Source organism: Mycteria americana, chromosome 3 (assembly GCF_035582795.1).
Source record: "Mycteria americana isolate JAX WOST 10 ecotype Jacksonville Zoo and Gardens chromosome 3, USCA_MyAme_1.0, whole genome shotgun sequence".
NCBI lineage: Eukaryota > Metazoa > Chordata > Aves > Ciconiiformes > Ciconiidae > Mycteria > Mycteria americana.
Window position 1 is genome coordinate 30,951,125 of NC_134367.1, and position 20,099 is coordinate 30,971,223.

At 37.2% G+C, this 20,099-nt stretch overlaps 1 protein-coding gene across 1 annotated transcript in view; it reads right to left on the reverse strand.

Moving 5' to 3' along the window:
• Positions 1–20,099, reverse strand: part of EYS (eyes shut homolog) — a 951,425-nt gene that overhangs the window by 609,739 nt on the left and 321,587 nt on the right. The window contains exons 20-21 of the mRNA XM_075497152.1: positions 14,846–15,043; positions 12,293–12,414 (exon numbers count right to left, since the gene is read on the reverse strand). Of these exons, the coding sequence (XP_075353267.1) occupies positions 12,293–12,414; positions 14,846–15,043 (320 nt within the window). The remainder of the gene's footprint in view (positions 1–12,292; positions 12,415–14,845; positions 15,044–20,099) is intronic.

The following is a 20,099-nucleotide window of genomic DNA, read 5'->3' on the forward strand; positions in this document are numbered from 1 at the left end:
AAAATTGTACATCTAACAGTAAGAGCAAAATAATTGGGGCGATTCAAAAAAATAAGAGAAGATTTAGACAGCTGTTGTAAGGAGGAGATATATTCAGTGAAGACAGAGGAGGAAAGCCTAAAACTTTGTAGAAGTCTGGGTTTTCTTATATTAGCATACATGAGATTCAGTACAATTGAACTGGATCAAAACTAGTATTATATCAAATTTAACTCTTGTATATTAATTATCCAGTTTAAAAATACATTTCTGATTATCTTTTTCCTGATATGCATTTATTCATAATTTTTTTTTTTACTTTTCTTCATCTGCCACTTGTATCATGCAGAGCAGCTGGGAATGGAGACTCCAGAAATTCCTACCGAACTGGTGGTTGTCTTAGTTCACTTCTGGATTCATTCTTCATAATGCTGAAAGCTTTCGTTACTCTTATAATTTGTCCCCAGTCTTTTCTGCCAAAGGGATGATTTTTATTGCTAAAAGATCACACTAAAAAGCTTGTTTCTTTCACACAGTTCCTTTCCTTCCCCTTGGTCAGCTACAAGTCAGTATTCCATAGAACAAACTCACAAGAATGATTTAGCTCCCTTGATGAAATTCCTACAGATACTAATAGTAGTAGTGTGGGTTTTTTAATGTACAAAGATTTAATGGAGAAAACCTGACAGTCTGGAAGGCAGGAATTGTAAATCATTTGGGAATACAGCCAAAAACAACAGAAGTAATATAAAGCTGGGAACTTGGAAGCTACAGGTGTAGATAATGAAGGCTGAGGAGAAAGGAACTGAGTTTCTACACAATCATATATAGTGTGAGAAAGTGTATTTAGCCTACTGTTCATAATTACTCCTATTAACGAAATTGACGTATTTAAAAGATGTAAAAAACAGCATCTCAATTATTGTTCATTCCTCAAGCATGAAACAACTATTAAAACATGACTTAAAAGCATATGTCTACAGCCAGAGAAGACTGGGAATGTTGCCTAGGTAATAAAATCACTTTAGTTTTGGGAAAATGAAAATGCCAAACTCTTTGATGTGCCTTTTGTGTCTTTCCCCTGTGTGCATACATGCAGAATGTACGTTATTGTTCTCTATAGCACCAGGACTTCTCCCTGCAGATGCTTTTCAGGCTTGGACTTTTTTAGTACTCATTTAGTGACAGTCATCCCAGATGGATGGCTAACCAGCAAGTGGCAACAGAGTAAACCAAAAAGTGTATTGTGTTTTGCTATGCTGTACAAAATACACAGTTGTTTCTCCTAACAAAGGAGGGAAAAAAAAAGTAGTATTTGAAATTGTCAATTTCTTACACTATATATGTATTTTAGGACTAAGCTAATTTTAAGATTAAGTTTAACATTTCTCAGCTGATTTTTAAAAGTACTGCCTATATTCTATTAGTGAATTTAAACATGAAAATCAGAAATCATCTTCTAACATGAATCTTAAATGAGAAATTGCTAACAGTTTTGCAGATCCTAAAATTGTTCTACAAAGACTAAAGTGCAGATACTTGTTTCAAAGGACATTTGAGACATAACATAGCAAGAACATGAGACAAGGGAAGTATATAGTATTGGTAGGTATCAGAGTTACTCATTTTATGAATGTCTCGTACAGTTGTGCTGTAATTAAGGTAGAGTAGTATATGTATGCATAAACTACAAAAAACCAGACCAGTTGAAAACTTTTGCAATCCTCCATCAACAGTCTTTTTTTTTCTTCATTATTTATATATCTCAGTGATTGCATTTGAATGAAACTGGAATAGCAAGGTTTTGAACTCAGCACCCGATGCATTGAGAAACCAATGTATTAAGAAACAAAGCATCTTTGTCCTTAGTACTCAGAGCCAAGGAACCTAACCTTATTAGGCTTCTATTTCATGTCACTAACTGAACTACATCGAGACAGGTGTGACACTGAGATATAAGTCAAGCTTGTCACACAGTGAAGCTACCTAAAGCATCTAGTCATTCACCTTTAAAAGAAAATGCACTTTCTTTGATATCTGCCAGTGCAGTGGTAACAACTAGCGCGTTCCTTCATGGTTCAATTCAGTTCCATAGTATACATCTGCCAATAGGCAGATTGTCAGTAAGAACTGTCTAAATTTAGTCTCCTTGCTCTAATGTCTTTTAGGGCTTGGGATAATAAGCAGAATTTTTCTGAAGCGTGAATGCTGAGTTTCATTTATGTTTGCCACATGTGAACTGGTATGAGATGCACTGTTATGGACCAGCAAGAGTCAAATTATTTCAAACACTTGGCACATTTTGTCTGGCTCTGTTAAACGGACCACTGATTTTCTAGTGGGCACAAAACCAGACAAACATATGGAGAACATTTATAGGCAATCAGTACACTTACTCATAATTTGAGTATCTCAGCTGACTAATGAGGGACAGACTTAAAGCCAGAGATTTCCAAGCTGTTGTCCATACTGAGATCACAAACTGCTGTTTCAGAAGACTTGTCCTTTATGAATCTATTGGCCCAAGTAACTTAAAAACAACCATGTGTTCATATGTTTCTTAGAATCCATAAGGTTTAGACTCATTAGTGTTTTAGTTTAGATCAAGACTATGCTTTTGACATTAATTTCTCAATTGTCCTCACTTAACTGTGCTTTGCCTCACATCACACAGTGGTCTCAGTGCACACAAACCAGGTTACTTTTGAAAGAAACTGAACCAGGAGATGTGCTTCAAGAGCATACCTAATGCTGTCCAACCAGTAATGAGTTCTGAAGAAGATAATCTATGGATAATATTCTGGACTTTTTTTGTTGTTTTTGTTGTTACATAAAGAAGGTAAAAGATGTGCTTGGCAAGGGGTAATACACATCAAGTGTCTGCCACTACACAAAAAGCTGACCCTGGAATTAGAATATACTTGGCTGGTGGAGCTCTGAAGTCAAGAACAATTTTTCTGTCAGCTATACTGGGAGGAGAGCAAGGCCAGGGCTGAGTGCTTTTCAGAAACTACTGCAAATACATGTAGCATCTGCTCACATTTAAGACTTAAAAACATCTACTATATGGATGACAGAAAATGGTTTCCTTACCAAAATCCATCCATGTAATGATTTGGATCCATTATATTTATTTTATATAAAAACGTATACTAAAAGTAAAATGCAGGAGTTGCAAAATCATATACACTCAAAACTTAGGAAATGCCAGAATTAAGGGGTTTTTTATGATTCATTAGATTTAGCCCTTCTCCACCTAAATACCATGAAAGAATCTTTACCTACTGATGGATTCATCAGTGCATCACTCGCTCACTGAATGAACATCACTTCATTCAGTGCATAAGAGAGCATGAGGAAATTGGTCTGATCTACAGGTGCAGTAAAGGGAAATACATTTGTTTCTGTTCACATGTATTTAGAATAAAGAAAGAAACCAGAAGAGTTAGTTTTGTGGTTTCAGTTGAATGTTGCCCTAAGAAAATTAAAATAAATTATACTTCAGCTGAAGTTGGTTTAGCCTAGCAAGTATATTTTTGTAGGTAGAAATGATTTCCTCCTTTTCTTTCTTTCTGAATTTTCAGCTTAAGCTGTGATTTTCAGAATTGCTGAACACTCAACACCTGCAACTGAAGCCAATAGGAGCTGTGTTTTAAATTAAAAAGTAAATATTTGCAAGATACTTAGCTTCTTTGATGGCAAATGTCACAAAAATACATCATGAGAAAATGAGCAATACTGTTCTCAGAAGAAGGTGTAGATGAGGCTTAAAAATTCCTACCCAGAATCATCTGGCTTGACTTGAGAGACAAGGAATTATTGCAATAATAATTAGGGTGTGAAATTACAGTCTGAGAGCTCCTTTTCAGTAATTGTCCTGGTGCTCAGACTTATCCCACAGTAAATGGATTAGTTCATCATCCTTTTACTGAAAAATAAATTTAATCTTAATTCTTGTGTGCTGTATGGTAAAGACATGTATGTGGGCAATTTTCAAAGACTGATTGATGACCTATAAATTTCACCATTTAACTTATTTCAGAGTAATTTCCTTGTGGACCTATACCCTTCCATGACCTTCTGCTCTATAAATCTACTAAATACAGACAATTTACAGTATCCACTTCTCTGCAGCTAAATCCTCTTGTGCAGAATTCTCTTCCTTATGAATCTTCCTTCCTCCCTTCCTACAGAAGCCTCTGTAGCCCCAAGTCTCCATAATACCACTGCCAGTCTTTTAATGCTTTCAAAGGTACAAACACTTCATATCCCACCTCAAACAAAATGTTAGTCTCTATATAATGTAAAAATTGAATTTAGGGTTATGCTTTCCACAAACAGGCCACAGTTCTCCAGCCTGTTCCCTATTTTGTAAAGTTCTTAACTTGTTTCCCTGCTGTCGCTGTCCCTCCTCACTGCTGGCAGAACTTATAGCACACCATCTGGGACCACCTTCCTGTATCTTTATCACATTGATTTACCATCTGTTCACAAGTCTCATTGGAAAGCCCATCCTTAACTTCCTCTTAATCTCCCTTTCCTCCACTTCTTTGTAACAGTTTTATTCAGTTCTGTAGAGTATTTCAAATTCAGTTTATGAAAAAAGACAATAGAAGGTTTTCACCCCTATGGTATTTACTGACATTGTTGGTTAAAGCTAAGAATTTTCATATATGTCTGCAATTTCTTTCAAAAAATGAAAATAAAGCATTTAAAAATAATGTAATAAATAAAACAAATAAATGGAAAGTTGATGCTTGTTTGCTGGCTTCAACTTTCAATTAGAAGAGTAAGCCATAAGGCATCATAATCCCTTTATCCAAGCAATATATAATTCCATAGATCAGTATTAAGGACATTATCCTAAGTCAGTAAATCAACAGTTAATTTTGTTCATTCTAATGTCTTTGACTCAATTGGACTTATTAGAACATAAAGGAGTATACCCAATAATGACTAAGTTTTCAGTCTGTGTAGTGCTATATCCACTAGCTCTGTAGTACAAGGCAGAGGAGGGAGTTATTTCACTAGATCTTCTTCAGAAAACTTTTATTGAAGGACTATGAAGACACTGTTCATTTTTTTAACTAAATATAGGTGGAAGATGAAATATATCAGGGATGACAAGTCAAGTCTTCAGGGCAGCACAGTGAGTTGTATTAGCAGTAGTACTTTGCAGAAGTACTGCTGCGGTTGCTAGTTTCTTAAGTGAACCCCAGCTGCTGTTACCGCTCTTTTCTGGGATGTGTAATTGGTAATCTGAAACTGATTTGTCAAACAGCACACTCACAATTTCAGCACATGGATTCTCTCAATGAAGTCAATGCGTAAGTTTAAGTCACATACAACTCAATTTGAATTGATGTGACCTGGGAACTGTTAAGAGCTTATTTCTTGTTATGTACTGTATACTAGTCATGGTATGTGGTCTGACCTTTAGTTAAACCATACTCTTTCAAACCAATTTCAGTGGCAGAACTTGTTTGCTTTATTGACACCTTAGAGGATTTCCACTCCCACAGAAATCTGGAAATTTTTCATTAATGCAGGCCTATCTAGTCTTTATTCCCATTTCAAGTGTCAGACCACCTGCTATCATCAGCTAGGAGGAAGAGCCTCCTGAAGCTCAGTTACTTCATCATACCTTGATCATCTCCGGATGTTCTAAAATAAATTCTAAGTTTTGGAGATTATTCTTTTTCTTCTCCCTATTTAGCAGAAAGTGCAGGAGATTCTGTTTTAAATGGAAATTAAGGGTGGATGACAAATTTAGGAAATTAGCTTAGGTTAGTCCAAAGACCTGACTAATTTCTTTTTGGGTAACATAAACTGTTAACATTTAACTACTACTTTGTACCTTAGTTCTCAGTGCCAGAGTTCCTTCCAATTAATCCTCCTTTCACAATTTATGTAATGAGCTAACGTATTTGTGGGTTATGCTCTGGAAATATGATCTGTGAAATGGACCTCCTGTCAGCTCTGAGTATTTTTTCTGTTTAAAAAAAACTTTAATAGTACTGTCTCTCCATCCTTCATGTAAACCTTCCCTACAACCCAAAATGTGAGTTCCTAAAAGACCTGAATTTCACCTTGTTATGAGTCCTTTTTTTCTGCCACTTTAAAAAGAGAAACCGAACAAGTAATCATTGCTTCTTTAGGTTCAAATTGACAGTATCTTCTATTATTGTATTGGAGAGCTCATTTCCGTAACATTACATTTTATTGAAAGGGAAATAATTGTGTTTTAAATCAAGTAGTGATAGGGAGGATATGGGATTGCAATAAAAACACTATTATTCAACTATAACTTTGCCTACAGTTTATATGTTTTAATTTACTATGTGGTAAGTACACAGAAATAATATCTTCCAGAAATAAAGCTCTGAAGAAACATCGAGTACAATTTGCTGCATGGATATCCATATACTAAAGTAACAGGATTTGCATTATATTTTGACATACAGAACACTATAAGCAAAAACTGAAGTCAGAGCTACTGTGAAGCTACTGTTTTTCTTTTTTAATGCAAATACCCAAAATAATGTTTTATGTTATATAGACTATATGCTCCATCTGATCGTATAAAAATAATTAGGGACAACATCTCAACTTTATATAATACTTTGAATTAATTATTTTAACTTTTTTTAGATAATTTGCAAATTACTCTGGGTAAACCCTGCCTTACCATAAGCAAAACCAGAGGCTAATATTCCAAATTTTTTTTTCACTTACTGTTTACTAGCTTTTTTGGTAAAATATTTTACTGTTTATGTCTTTCAGTTCTATTCTATTTTTATTCATTACTTATACAGTGAATGCAGAAAGATTCACCCCTTTTCTTTTCCTCCGTTACTGAGAACTGCACCTCTTTCTTTTGCAGTGACAACACTACAGCCTTTCAACCATTCTCATACTTCTCTCATTCTATTATTTTGATCTATCAGTTTGACTGAACAATTGGATTATTTCTACACTCATGTAAACCCGAGATTTCACACTGGTTTACACAGGACTGGGCAAATGTTTCTTACTACAGTGAAAATAAAATGACTTACTTAGGAGGCCTTAATCAGGATTGTTTCATAATTAATAAAAAAAAAAAAAAAGTAGATAATTGATTTACAAAGGGCAACTAGTGTCAGACCAACCTTCCCAGCATCAATATCTTTTTCAATATCTTAAGTTTTTTGTAGTCAGACTAAAAAAAAAGACAACAATTCTGTTTGAGCTGACTAATGATTGAGAATATATAGGATAGGCATCTGTACTAACAGTACTAGAAGTATTACCAGCTTTTAATTTTTGCTGGCCTAGACGCCCTAGTGAAGGAAGTGTCTACTCTAATTGGTTCCTCTTACTTGTCTCAGATTAGCTGCAATAGGTAAAATACTTCTTCTTCCATGACATTTCTATAGAAAAGCACTTTATAATTTGTCATATAGTGTTTAAGATAGATGGAAGTTGATATGTTGGTAAGATGACTTGTCTATTTTTTTAAAAATCATCTGTTAATTGTGTATGTTTGGTTCTCACTACTTAACACATTTCCTTAACATCGCATGTGACTAATGTAATGCCCAGTCATCTCACTATATGAACAAATTTGGGAACTGAATAAAAAATAGATGTCCCAAATTTTATCTGAGCAACTCAGACATAGGGGTTTTTGAGTCCTCAGTTATAACATTTGCCCTTACATTTTGGCATACAGTCTCAGAGCACTCCACTGTTAGAATCTTGAGAATACAGTTGCTGTGTTCCCGCTTCTCTCTAAAGTTAGTTAAGCAAAACACTGTTTTTATCCTTCTTGCTGCTGCTCACTGTGTCTTACATTAGCATTGAGAATACTTTTTGGGTGGGAATTTTATGGTACTGAGAATCTATCATAGAGAAAACTTAAAATTCTGAATATGCCACCCAGAAAGAAAGACTACTCCCTTGTAGTGTAGTAGTATATGTTGAAGTTATTTTGAAGCTTTGGTTGTATCAGAATGAAGGGGACCATGTCCCTGGTGGGACTGACCAATATAAACACCTTACATAAATATTCTAGAGACAGATTTTACAAACCAGACCTTTTAAAACATCAGGAGCTGCATCACAAACCCAGCTTTTGTGATTTCCCACTGTCAAATTTAACCAACCTCCTTTTGTAGAATTCTGTTCTGTAGTAGATCTGGCTGTTATGGAGTTAATTTTCTTCACAGCAGCCTGTATGATGCTACATTTTGGATTTGTGACCAAAATAGTATTGATAAGACACCAACATTTTAGCCATTGCTGAACAGTGCTTACACAGCATCAAGGCCTTTTCTTTTTCCCACTCTGCCCCCTCAATGAGTAGGCTGGGGGTGCACAAGAAGCTAGGAGGGGATGCAACCAGGACAGCTGACCCAAACTGACCAAAGAGACATTCCATACTATGTAACGTCATGCTCAGTAATAAGAACGGAGGAGAGGTGGGTTTTGAGAAGGTGGCCATTGCTTGAAAACTGGCTGGGCATTGGTGTACACATGGAAGGTGGCGAGTGATTGCCTTTGCATCACTTGATTTGTTTTCTTCTTTCTTTCTTCTTCCCCTTTCCTTTGCTTATTAAACTATCTCAACCCACAAGTTTTCTCGATTTTGTTCTTCCTGTTCTCTCCCCCATCCCATGGAGAGGATAGAGTGAGTGCCTGTGTGGTGCTTAGCTGACAGCTGGGGTCAACGCATCACACAAGTGTCATTTTTTGTGCCTATTTTTGCTGATGCATTGTTAAGATAACATGGTTATCTAGTTTTAAGGCTCTATATTATACCACATTACCAACACCAAAGAGGAAGAATACGTATTGCAAGTATCATTCTGGCAATGCTAATTGTCTCACTTTGGCCTAGAAAAATCAAAGATATTTGAGCTGTTGAACTGCAGAATGGAACTTTTATTAACATACGGGTAGCCAATTAATTATTCCTGAGCCACCAGAGGGTCTAATATGACTGACAGTGGCTTGTGCTGGCATATAGTAGCTCTTGGGTGACTGGAATTCTCAGGTACAGTAGAAAATTGGAGCTTCCTTAAGCTGACATAGTTGTGTCATTCAGCTGTGTACTTCACCTATTCTGATCTCATCCCACGGTCCAATTGCTTAATGCCACCTACTGCCTGGAGACCCAAGGTAAAAAGGCTGTGAAGTATACGTTGCTATTAGAGTGTATATTGAATTCTTTCTCACATAAAGATCTTTGGTCCTTGACTTGTACAATAAGGCTACTGTAATATATCTTTCGAAGAAAATTGTATTTGATGGAGAAATTATGAAACTCCTGAGATCTCCATCTGTTTTTAAGTCTTCCTTGATTATGCCACAGTTGCTCCCAATCCCCCAGTTTTTTACCTTTTAGAGGAGGAGGAGGAGACCCTTTAAATTTCAAAAAATCATTCTCTAGGGGATTGTTATTTCAGTATCTGTTCTTTTACAGCTGCTCTGGCTGAAGAAGAAGAGGGAATGGGTATTCTTCCATTTTTATGAATATATGTTCATTCATTAATCCTCTTTGCATCCATCACTGAGGAATCTTGGTGTATAAAACGGCATCATTTGATGTGGAAGAAATTCAGTACTCTTTGATACTGAATACAATAAGAAGAACATTGTATGTGGAATAATATAGTTGCACACAAACTGAACAATGCAATCAGTTAGTGAGCGAGTCTTTTTTGTCCCTTTCTGGATTCAACTTAAAAGATGATCCACATGAAAGTTATTTCAGAAACTTATATCAGAAATTTTAGTTTAAGTAAATATACTATAGAGAAGAATAGAGAAGGAGAAAGTATAAATATTGAATAGCAATACATTATTATTGCTATAGCAAAATAAAACTACTAGCAATTCCCTATTTCTTGTCTTAAAAATATGCTGATACTAACTTTTCAATTTAGCAGAGCCCATTCTGTATTCATTTTCCTTTTTTTTTTGAGCACAAAATTACATTACTATCAAAGATGCCAAAGAACAGTCTTCTAATGAAAAAAAATACTGAAGATTTTTTATCTGTGCATTAACTAACATAAAAATGAACACTTTAGTATGAACACTTACTGTAATGTTGACAACATGGGTGAACTATGTTGAGAAAGCCATTGAGGTCTGAAAAAGATCAAATCCAAGGTCTAAAATGACACCTTGCCATTAAGTTTCTACAGTATTTATTTTCTGTAGTTAGTAACTGAATCCACATAGGTTAGATTTTTTTAACGTCAGGCTTTCTCTGAAACAGGGAGTCTGCAAGGATCTCACTGATTTGCTGTGTCACAGTCCATTTAAAATGGCATAGGTCTGTGACAAAGAAGATGAGAAATGTATAGGTATTGCAGGACAAAAATAAACACAAATGAATCAAGAAAATAACAGTGTGAAAGGCTTATGAAGAAAAATCTAAAACAGTGTTAAAAATTGCAGTGAGCTACCATTCTTTGTCAGGTTTAATTTTGCCCAAATTAAAAAGTCCCCCAAGATCAATATTACAACTCATTCAGTGAAGCTTAGCAGACATTCTTGATGGAACAATATGTTTATTTTATAAAGAACCCATAATTTTGTCCATTTCTGATATCTTTATTTTTGGGGAAAGGATGTTGTTTAAACTTTTGCATATACAGCTCCATTTTATCAGTCTCAGTTAAAGCATCAAGTGCAGTTAGGAATAATATGTGGAATGTCTACGTATACAACACAATCTCATGGAAGATAGGACAGTACATGCATTGTGAGCATAAAATTTATTTCTGGAGTGCTCTCTAACCTGATTTTAAGATGGTAGTATATGTCCAGTATGACAGCTTGAAATATTAATTGCGGTCTACTGGTAAAAAAATATGCATTTACAATAGCATCCAAAGACAAGAACAAAAGTGTAACAAGCTCTGTGGTCTCCATATCAAGAATTTGATTTTGTCCAAGGCATTTACTAGTTGTTGAAGCATATTTACAAGAAAATTTATACAGTTCATAAGGCGTTCTAACTGTGAAAAGAAGAAACCACTTGGAACTCAGAGTAGAGTATTTGAGAAAATTCTCTTGAAGCATGTAGCTTCTGTTCAAGTTTAAGAAATAGTGATAGCTGTGGGTTACCACGAGGGTTTGTCAGAAAAAAGTGCAATTTCTTTATGTACATACTTAAAAAAAAAAAAAAAAAAAAAAAAAAGGGCAAAACAACAAAAACCCAACCAACAAAACCCCAGAAACCCACACACCCCTCACATATTTCTGGGCTTCTGGGATGGGATTCAGCTGGAAATCAGCAGGGGTGCCTGCTTCAGCACTAATACAGCCTAGCTATACAGTCAAGTGGTACCTGCAGAGTTGTTCAGTTCACTCGAAGCGGACATCTACAAGATGAGCAGCTGAATCACTCTCTGCATTGTGCTGACTGCATCAGCAAGGATTCTAGCACCTTTGGTGGGTGCTTGGATGCTTAGCTCGTACCATATATAGACACTTACATTCAGGCATCTTAATATTAATCTGAATTCTACACCTTGCTTTAACATTTTATTAGTTTAATATTCTCACAAACATGCTGGGAAAAACTAGAAGAAGGCAAAAAAAAGCCACCCTTCTTCCTTTTTTTTTTTTTTTAACCACCCCCAATTTCTCTGACAGTCTGAATGTTTTGTAAGGACAATATTCATACTGTATAGTCTTAGTGTCCCTATTAAGTACATTGAAAACAAATTGGTTCCTGACAGATTCCTGGAGGGAGTGACACAGAACATGGGCCACCTCTGGTGCCAAAGTTTACACAATGTGCATGTCTTTCTTCTCCTTTCCTCCCATGAAGGAATCAGTTGATCAGATGCTTTTATTTCTGAGAAGAAATAAGTTATTTTTAACACTTTTCATGTTTCAGGAACGAATGTAGCTGAAGAATTTTGAAAATAAATGCTGAAGTACTTAAAGTAAAGCCATTTTTGGGGGGTAAAATACTTTTTAAGCCCCTTTGAAGCCAATGTCATAGGTGTAAATGAGTATTCCTGTCACTTATAATGAGGCCATAAACACACCTAGTTGAAAATATTCCGCTCCTTTTGAATTCCCCAAATAACCATGTTGACTCAATAACTGCTTTAAATGATAAAAACATTCCTCTTTCCCACTGCCTATATCGTTACAGATAAACAAAAAAACAGTGACTGGAAAGCACGATTATAAAACTTGACAGGTGTATGGATTAAGTGGTGGTTTAGAAATCGCAATAGTATTGCTTCAGATTTCAGGAAGAAAACTTAGCAATCATTTTAATTAAAAGATATTCTCTACTAACCAGATGTAGATCAACACATGTAGAATTGTGTTCACAAGCATTGATTATGCAGTCATCAATGTCCTGGTCACATTTCAGTCCTGCATATCCTGGGTTGCACAAACAATAGAAGCCATCGACAACTGTAACAGAGATGGTATGTTAGTACTAAAAGTACTAAAGTGTTTTAGAATAACAACAAAGTAGTAACATTATGTAAGTTACAGTCATGACTACTAGCTGGAAAAGATTTGGACCGGCTTTACCTAAAAGGTGTGGACGTGTTAAAAAATTGAAATAAATGAAATGCAATATCTCAAAACACCTTTTTAATATGAAAGCACATTCATATACTGCATTTTACTTAAAAAAATTAAAATACTTTGACATAAGAATTATAAATCAATGACCCATTAATAGCTTCTGAAAAAGTGATGGCATCTTATAAGCTAATGAGTAATTTTCCATCACAAAACTGTACACAAAGTACATAAGATTTTATCTTTGATATTGTGCCTAAATGAGATGGGGCAGTTAAACATTGTTTGGTTTGTTGGGGGGGGGTTTCTGGTAAGGAATGCCTCATATTATACCACTATATTAAAGGAAAACTTGCTTGAGTTGAATTTGGCAGCTCAACCTATGATGTATTTCAATGCTTCATTTTAATCTTAACAAGCTAATAATAAGAATCCTCTCCCTTTTTCATCATTAATGATACAAACGGAGAGGAAACTTCAGAGTGCTACATACATGTAAGGAGCTCGTGACAGCAATAATTGCACTTCTTGCAGGCCTGCATTTATTCTAACCTCAAAGAGGTCCCTGGATTCTTCATTATCGCTGAGATTTACCTTGGAGTCTACTCTGCCATTGTGTCTGTGCATGTAGCTGCTATTGTATTCATTAAATGCTTTCAGTCCTTCAGAGCAGGAGCATTATTCATCTGCTAAGAGCTTCCTAGCTTCCTCAGGTTTCCAGCTTTCTGCAGCCAGTGCACACAGTGCAGAAGAACTGAGACGTCCACATAACATAACTCAAGTCCAGAGGCACCACAAGACAAGCTATCCCCAAAAGACCTGGCGCTTTGTGAGCATGAAGAACTTTACTGCAGCTCATCTAAATTCCAGTTCAAAAATATCTCTGAACCAATGTAGAGAACATAGAAAACATCTGTAAACTTGTTAGGAAATAGTCTTCACTAGATAAAATATGAAGCCAGTCACCTTATATGGGAAGATAGAATTCTTAAAGCTTATTGAGAGTTTTTGTTTTGTTTTGTTTTTTAACTAGGAGAGTTTTAGGCAATGGTATATTTAGTAATTTGGGGTCAGTTCTTTAAGATCTCATCTGAAACCACTAAGTTGATTAGATCTTCTGCAAATTTGTGTAAAAATTTTGAATTTCAGGGAAATTCTCCAGTCTTCATTCTCATTTTAAAAGGCATGTGGGGAAACACAAGAGAGATATAGCAGAAGACACACACAGTTGCTCAGTGCTTAAAGTATGGGACCTATGAGGAAAAGTTGAGTCAGATGGGCTTGCTTTGTATTAGTCCCTTTTGAGAGGGTTAATAGTTAGAGGGCTATATAACAATAACTTCAAGGGCAGTTGCACAAATGACAGAACTGGATTCCTCTTAGTAGTGTTAGATGATATAATAAGGGGCAATGGCCAAAAGTTACAGCTTAGGAGATTCAGATGGGACTGGGGGGAGAACATTACAAGAGTAGTGCATCGGTGGAATAGGTTATCTCAAAGACTTTGTGGAATTTCTGTCCATCCTTAGAGACTTTCAAAACTCAGCTAGAAAAAGCCCTGACTGACCTGTTCTGGCACAGTTGATAGTCCAGCTTCATGCAGGTTTGACTACATGACCTCCGGCTGTCATTCTGCTTTCCAGCCAGTATTATAAGATTCTGTGAAAATTACCACTTCTATTTATTTTTTACCAAGCATAGAAAGTGTCTGATAGGTGGTAACAGCTCCATAAAACTTTCCCGTAAGTACTCCATACATAATGGGTGCTACTAAACTTAGCCTGCCAATCCAGACAGAATACAGTAGAGTAATTAATTACCAAGTTGCTTCTAAAACCTTTAAGTATATCTATCAGTGAAAGTGGAAGTTAAATAGTTATGTGACAGAAGGTGCTTAATAGTAAACAGTCACTCCATTTTGCATCAGTTTGATATTTAATGCAGTTTTTGGACTCATTAGAATTATGACATATACTGCCTGACTGCTCCATGAGCTCCTTTTCAGCACCTGAATATTCTCTCATCAAATGCACAATGTAAGATATGTTTGGCTAATTTAGGTATCAAAGGAGACAGCACAAATCTCATTAAAATTTCTCATTAGCTGCAATTCTGACCCCCTGAACACACAAACCCCAGTGCCAGGAGTTGAGGCATTTTGGCAAAAATAATCCTCCTGGTGCTGGCTGTGGAGCTTCAGACAAGCTAAATTTCAGTAAATTATCCACTGTTCTCCCCAGAGCAGCTCAGTAGCTACAGACGCTTCAACAGAAAGACTACTCTACATTAAAGTGAGTAACCAGACTGAACTTACTGTCATAGCAGTATCCATGGAGGCAAGGGTTAGAACTGCACTCATTGACATTGATCTCACAACGTGGACCTGCAAAGCCCTTCACACACTGGCACTGGAATCCAAGGGGAAAAACATCCAAATTCATTTCTTCTATACACACAGCTCCGTTCTCACAGGGATTGCTGGCCTCACAAGGCCTAAACTCACAGTTCAAGCCTGAAAAGGAAAATGGCAAAGCTGTCAGTGTTTAACTAATGAACATATCCCTTGCAGCTGCTGCCTATTATGAGCTGTATTTTCTTTATAACCCTGGTTAAAATTGAGTTGGAGGGTCTCAGAGGTACATATATGTACATTATCATGCAGAAACATTTATTCACTTTGTAGAATTACAAACAAAAAAAGACAATTTTATGTTTTGTTTATATAATGACATTGCATTTTAAAATCATAATAGCTATCTCAATATATTTTATAGTTTTTCTGTTTACCCTTATCCTCTAAAATGGCTCAAAAAGTGTATTTAAAAATAATTGATGAATTTTGTTTTGAAGCTTCCAGTTATTTCTTCCTGATATCCTGTTGTCACAGCTATCATATGAGCTGTTTATACATTAACCCATAATCCTGAACATCAGTGAAATGCAAGTAACCTTGTATAATTATTCTGCTTGCAATTTATGACTACACACAAATTATTTTACTGAAATTATGTATGTATTTAATAATGAATGACTACCTCCATTGTTTATAAAAATTCTGTACAATAGAAAATCTCACACAGTCCCTTTCTACTCTTTCCTAACAAACACTGTAGTGTCTAACAGATTATATATGTTTATCTGGTCTAATCAATGAACTGTGTGATGGTGATCTTGGGTCGCAGATGCCCTCATCTAAATCTTTAATTTGCAATAAATGGATCAAAAAAGATTAAAAGGCCCTTTAAAGTAAGTCTTAGTTTGCTAGAAAACATAAGAAAGACTGATTAATGTTTTCCAGTAACAAAACTCAAAATGATGAGGGCAGAGAGAACAGAGACCAATGGGTTTGGGTTTGTAAAGCTGCCTCCCTTTTCCCTCAGTGTTGCTGAAGGCAAGTCTATTCTTTCAGCTTTAGTTTCAGACAGAGCTCAGTGGCTTTCAGGGCTGCAACAAACTGCACAAGACCCTTGGAGCCCCTTTGAAGCCCATCTGCCTTTCTGTGACTGCTGAGACTGGGCTGTGTCTGTGCTATGCTTTCTGGCAGAGCTGTCCAGGGTTTGCTGTACTCCAGGCCCTCTGCCCACTTCCCCAGTGCCATTGCCCCAGCTCTGGTTGCCCAGCCATTCCTTCCTGGAGCACCTTCTCCCTGCCCCAACAACTTCCCTCTTCATTAGACAGGCTGTAACCTTAACCCAGTGATGGGCAATGTGATGCTATAACATAAAGCACCTGGGTAGTCGTGTTGAAAATCAAATCCATACAGTTATGTTGTGGTGGGTTGACCTTGGCTGGCTGCCAGATGCCCACCCAGCCACTCTCTCACTCCACCTCAACAGGGCGGGTGGAGAAAATAAGACAGAAAACCTTGTAGGTCAGGATAAAGATAGGGACATCACTTACCAATTACTGTCACAGGCAAAAGAGACTCGACTTTGGGAAAACTGGTCAAATTGATTGCCAGTTAGAATAGCATGGCGAGAAATAAACACAAAACTAAAACCATCTGCCTCCATCCCCCTCTTCTTCCCAGGCCCAACTTTACTCCTTCACTCCAGACTCCTCTACCTCCTCCCCACCCTGAGCAGCACGGGGAGATGGGGAATGGCAGTTGTGGTCAGTCCATAACAGTTCTCCTCTTCCCCTCCTTCCTTCTCACATTTTTTCCCTGCTTCAGTGTGGACCCCCCACAGGCCACAGTTCCTGCCAGGAGCCTGCTCCACCACAGTCTTCTCCAGAGGCTGCGGGGCCTGGAACACCTGCTCTAGTGCCTGGAGCACCTCCTCCCCCCACCCCCTTCACTCACCTCAGTGTTTGCAGGGCTGTTTCTCACACTTTTTCCCTCACTCCTCGCTGCTTGTGCAACATTTTGCCCTTTCTTACACACGTTTTCCCTGAGGCACCACCACCTTGGCTGGGGTCTCAGCTGTGCCCTGCGGTGGGTCGGTTGGAGCCGTCTGGAACTGGCTGTATCCAGCATGAGGCAGCCCTGGCCTCTCCTCACAGAGGCCGCCCTGCAGCCCCCGCTGCCAGCACGGAGCACCTGAACCCGGTACACGAGGTAAGCCATGTTCATGAGATGGGTAATACTACTGAGAACTTTCAATTTCTTTTCAGGCTCAAAATTTTGGACAAGAATTCCTGACAAAGACTCAACCAGTGTTACAGGTCACCTATAGTATATGGCAGCTTTAAGTTTGTAGACCAGTTGTTAACTAACAGAACTGGCAATTTATACAGGGTTTTTGGATATAATTTTGGGGAAACTGAATCAGTTAAGTGGTTAGCTTATTCTGGAGGAATATATTGAATATTTTATTATGGTTTCAGAAGAAGACGACTTTAACTACAGCACAGTGGTTGAGGTCAAGCTACAGTGCCACTTAGTGCCATTCTGTGACTTATTTGAAAGCTTAAAATTCCTTAAATTTGTAGGATATGGTGCAAGGATGAAAAACATTCATTGGATAACTTCAATATTAAGGTGTCCATGAGACTGAATGTTATTTAAATTTAACTTGGGAAATGTACTTTTATATTTACTGAGATGCATAGTCCGAAAAATGATTTGGACTCTGCTATAAAAAAGGATGGTCAGGCGCACAGTTATTATAGGCTTATTATCGGTTGCAGTCAGCTGAACCCGTGTTATCTCCTCCTTTGCTTGTACTGTCATTATAGACAAAATTTTGTTAGCCTGTACTGCATTAGCTGCCTTCTTTTGTTTTACTGTTAATCACATAGTAACTGTTGATCACATAGTAGCACACTGGCTATGAAGAGACCTTCATAATAATGATACACGCACTGTCCAAAATGTCAGCAGGATTTTAGGTAAGGTGATTCCTTACTGTAAGACACAGTCATCTAAGGACTGAATTCTCAAGGATTCTAGTAGCAAAAGCAACAAGTAGGAACAGAATTGAGGTAAAAAAAAAGAAAACAACAACCCTTTGACCCCATTAGTTATGCTGACAGAGGAGAAAAAGAATGGCACAAGTTGTTCCCTGTCTTTATGTCACCAGTGGTCTCCCCGCTGCAGGATGATCCTGCCATAGGCAGCCAACTCTCAGATCTGGAATTCATGAAATTACATAGCAAAAGCAGCCATATGGCACATTGAGATTTTGCCCTGAAGTTTTCATCTTTATATCACAACAGCTTGACATGGGTGACAACCCTGTTGATTCCTAAAGTGAAGTTCACACCCACACAAATAAGCTTAACACATGGTTCACAATCATAAGTGGAACTGTCAGATGATCCAGTAATGCAGTACTTGTTTTTCCTCTGTGTTGATGGAAGAACCTTTAAACAGATTTGCCCATCCTCTTACATGCCAAGTGTTTGTATGGGTAGAAATTTCTTGCAGATAAAGCAAAAGTCATGCCACAGCGCATCAGTTTTCCCCTACTATAGTATTCTTCTCCAATGCTAAATACCACCACTTTTTGGATGAGAGTGTAACAGAGTTTTGGTGAACAACTGGAAAATAAAGAGGCAATAAGAATCAGTGAGGACATATGTCCTGAAGGCCACAGGTTTATATAATTTACAAATATTTGTCCAGTATAAATAGGACTGTGCACAGTTCTGTCATATGAATGCTAATGAATTTTAAGTTTTTAATCTCAATATCCTGTGGCATAGTTTCATGAGTTAACTATATATTTCAGAAAAGTATTACCTTTTTTTTTTTAAAAACTCTCAATATACTCCAGACCCCTGTCTTCTATGTATGATTTTTATTTCAAACATTCTGCTCTGCTGATTCAATAACATATCGGGTTTCTTCTGCCTTTTCTTTCCACAGTGTGTGTAGAAAATTGTATCATTGACCAAAGAGTAACTGAACAACTTTTGTCTGGTCTGAGTCCCTCCAAAAAACAGTGATCTTCAAAGAACTATGGATAAAAATGTATTTTTCTTATTCAGAAATTAATAATTTATTTTAAGCTTCAGCTGAAGATTATTCTTACTATCTGAAACAATTTCTGAGAAGATTTTTGGAAATATTTGAAATGTAAAAGGTTCAATGTGAACAGACTCAGAAAGGAAGGTAACCTGCACTTTCAGGTTCTTCTGTTGCTTTCATAAATTTTAACACATATTGACATATTTATCACCTCAAATCCACTAAGTGATGATAACGTTTTGGGGTTTTTTTGTGAACGCTTGGATAGATGTCTTTCACTGTGTGCTCTGAGAAAAGGAGCCTGAATCTGTCTTCTCTATTAGCTCATATTAAATAAGTGTAAGGCTACTGTTAGGTCTCCCTGAAACTCTTCTCCAGGGTGAACAAGCCCAGCTCCCCCACTGGTGGAAAAACAGCATGAAAGAGTCATTGAGTATCTCAGAATTCTCCATGTCCTTTGTCAATTCAGTAATGTGATCTCATTTTTCTCCATCTTTCTTTGTTACTGGTAGACCTATGGAAATCTTTCTTGTTGCCCTTCAGTTGCCTTGATAGTTTTAGCTCCAGTTGCCCTTTAGCTTTCCTAATTCTGTTCCTGTGTGACTGGGTGCCTCTGGATAGGTAGCTCACCATTACACTACCTTCTGTGCACTTCCTTTTCTCTTTAAACTCAGCCAGGAGTTCTCCATTTGCCCATTTTTCTGCCACATCTGCTTGAGTTCCTGCACATTGGAAAGAACTGTGCTTTGAGGAAACTGTCCTTCAAGATAAATCAGTGGGCCCAAGATAAAACAGTTTTCCCTTCAGTGCAGTCTGTAATGGGAGCTTGCCAAGCAGATCCCTGAGCAAACCAAAGCCAGGTCACTGAAGTCCAGAATCATTATTCTGCTACTTGAATTTCTCCTTTCTCCTAGGACTATAAACTCCATCATCTCACTGCCATTATTGCCAAAGCTGGTTTTGACCTTTACATCCAAAACCACCTCTTTCTTATTCACGAATAGAGAATCCAGATAAGTACCTCCCCCAGTTGTCTCACCCCGCAATTGTTTCAAAAAACTGTACTCAACATGGTCCAAAAATCTCCTGGATTACTTGGGTCTTTCCATGTTGTCGTTCCAGCAAAGGTCAGGGTGGTAATATCCCAATGAAAACT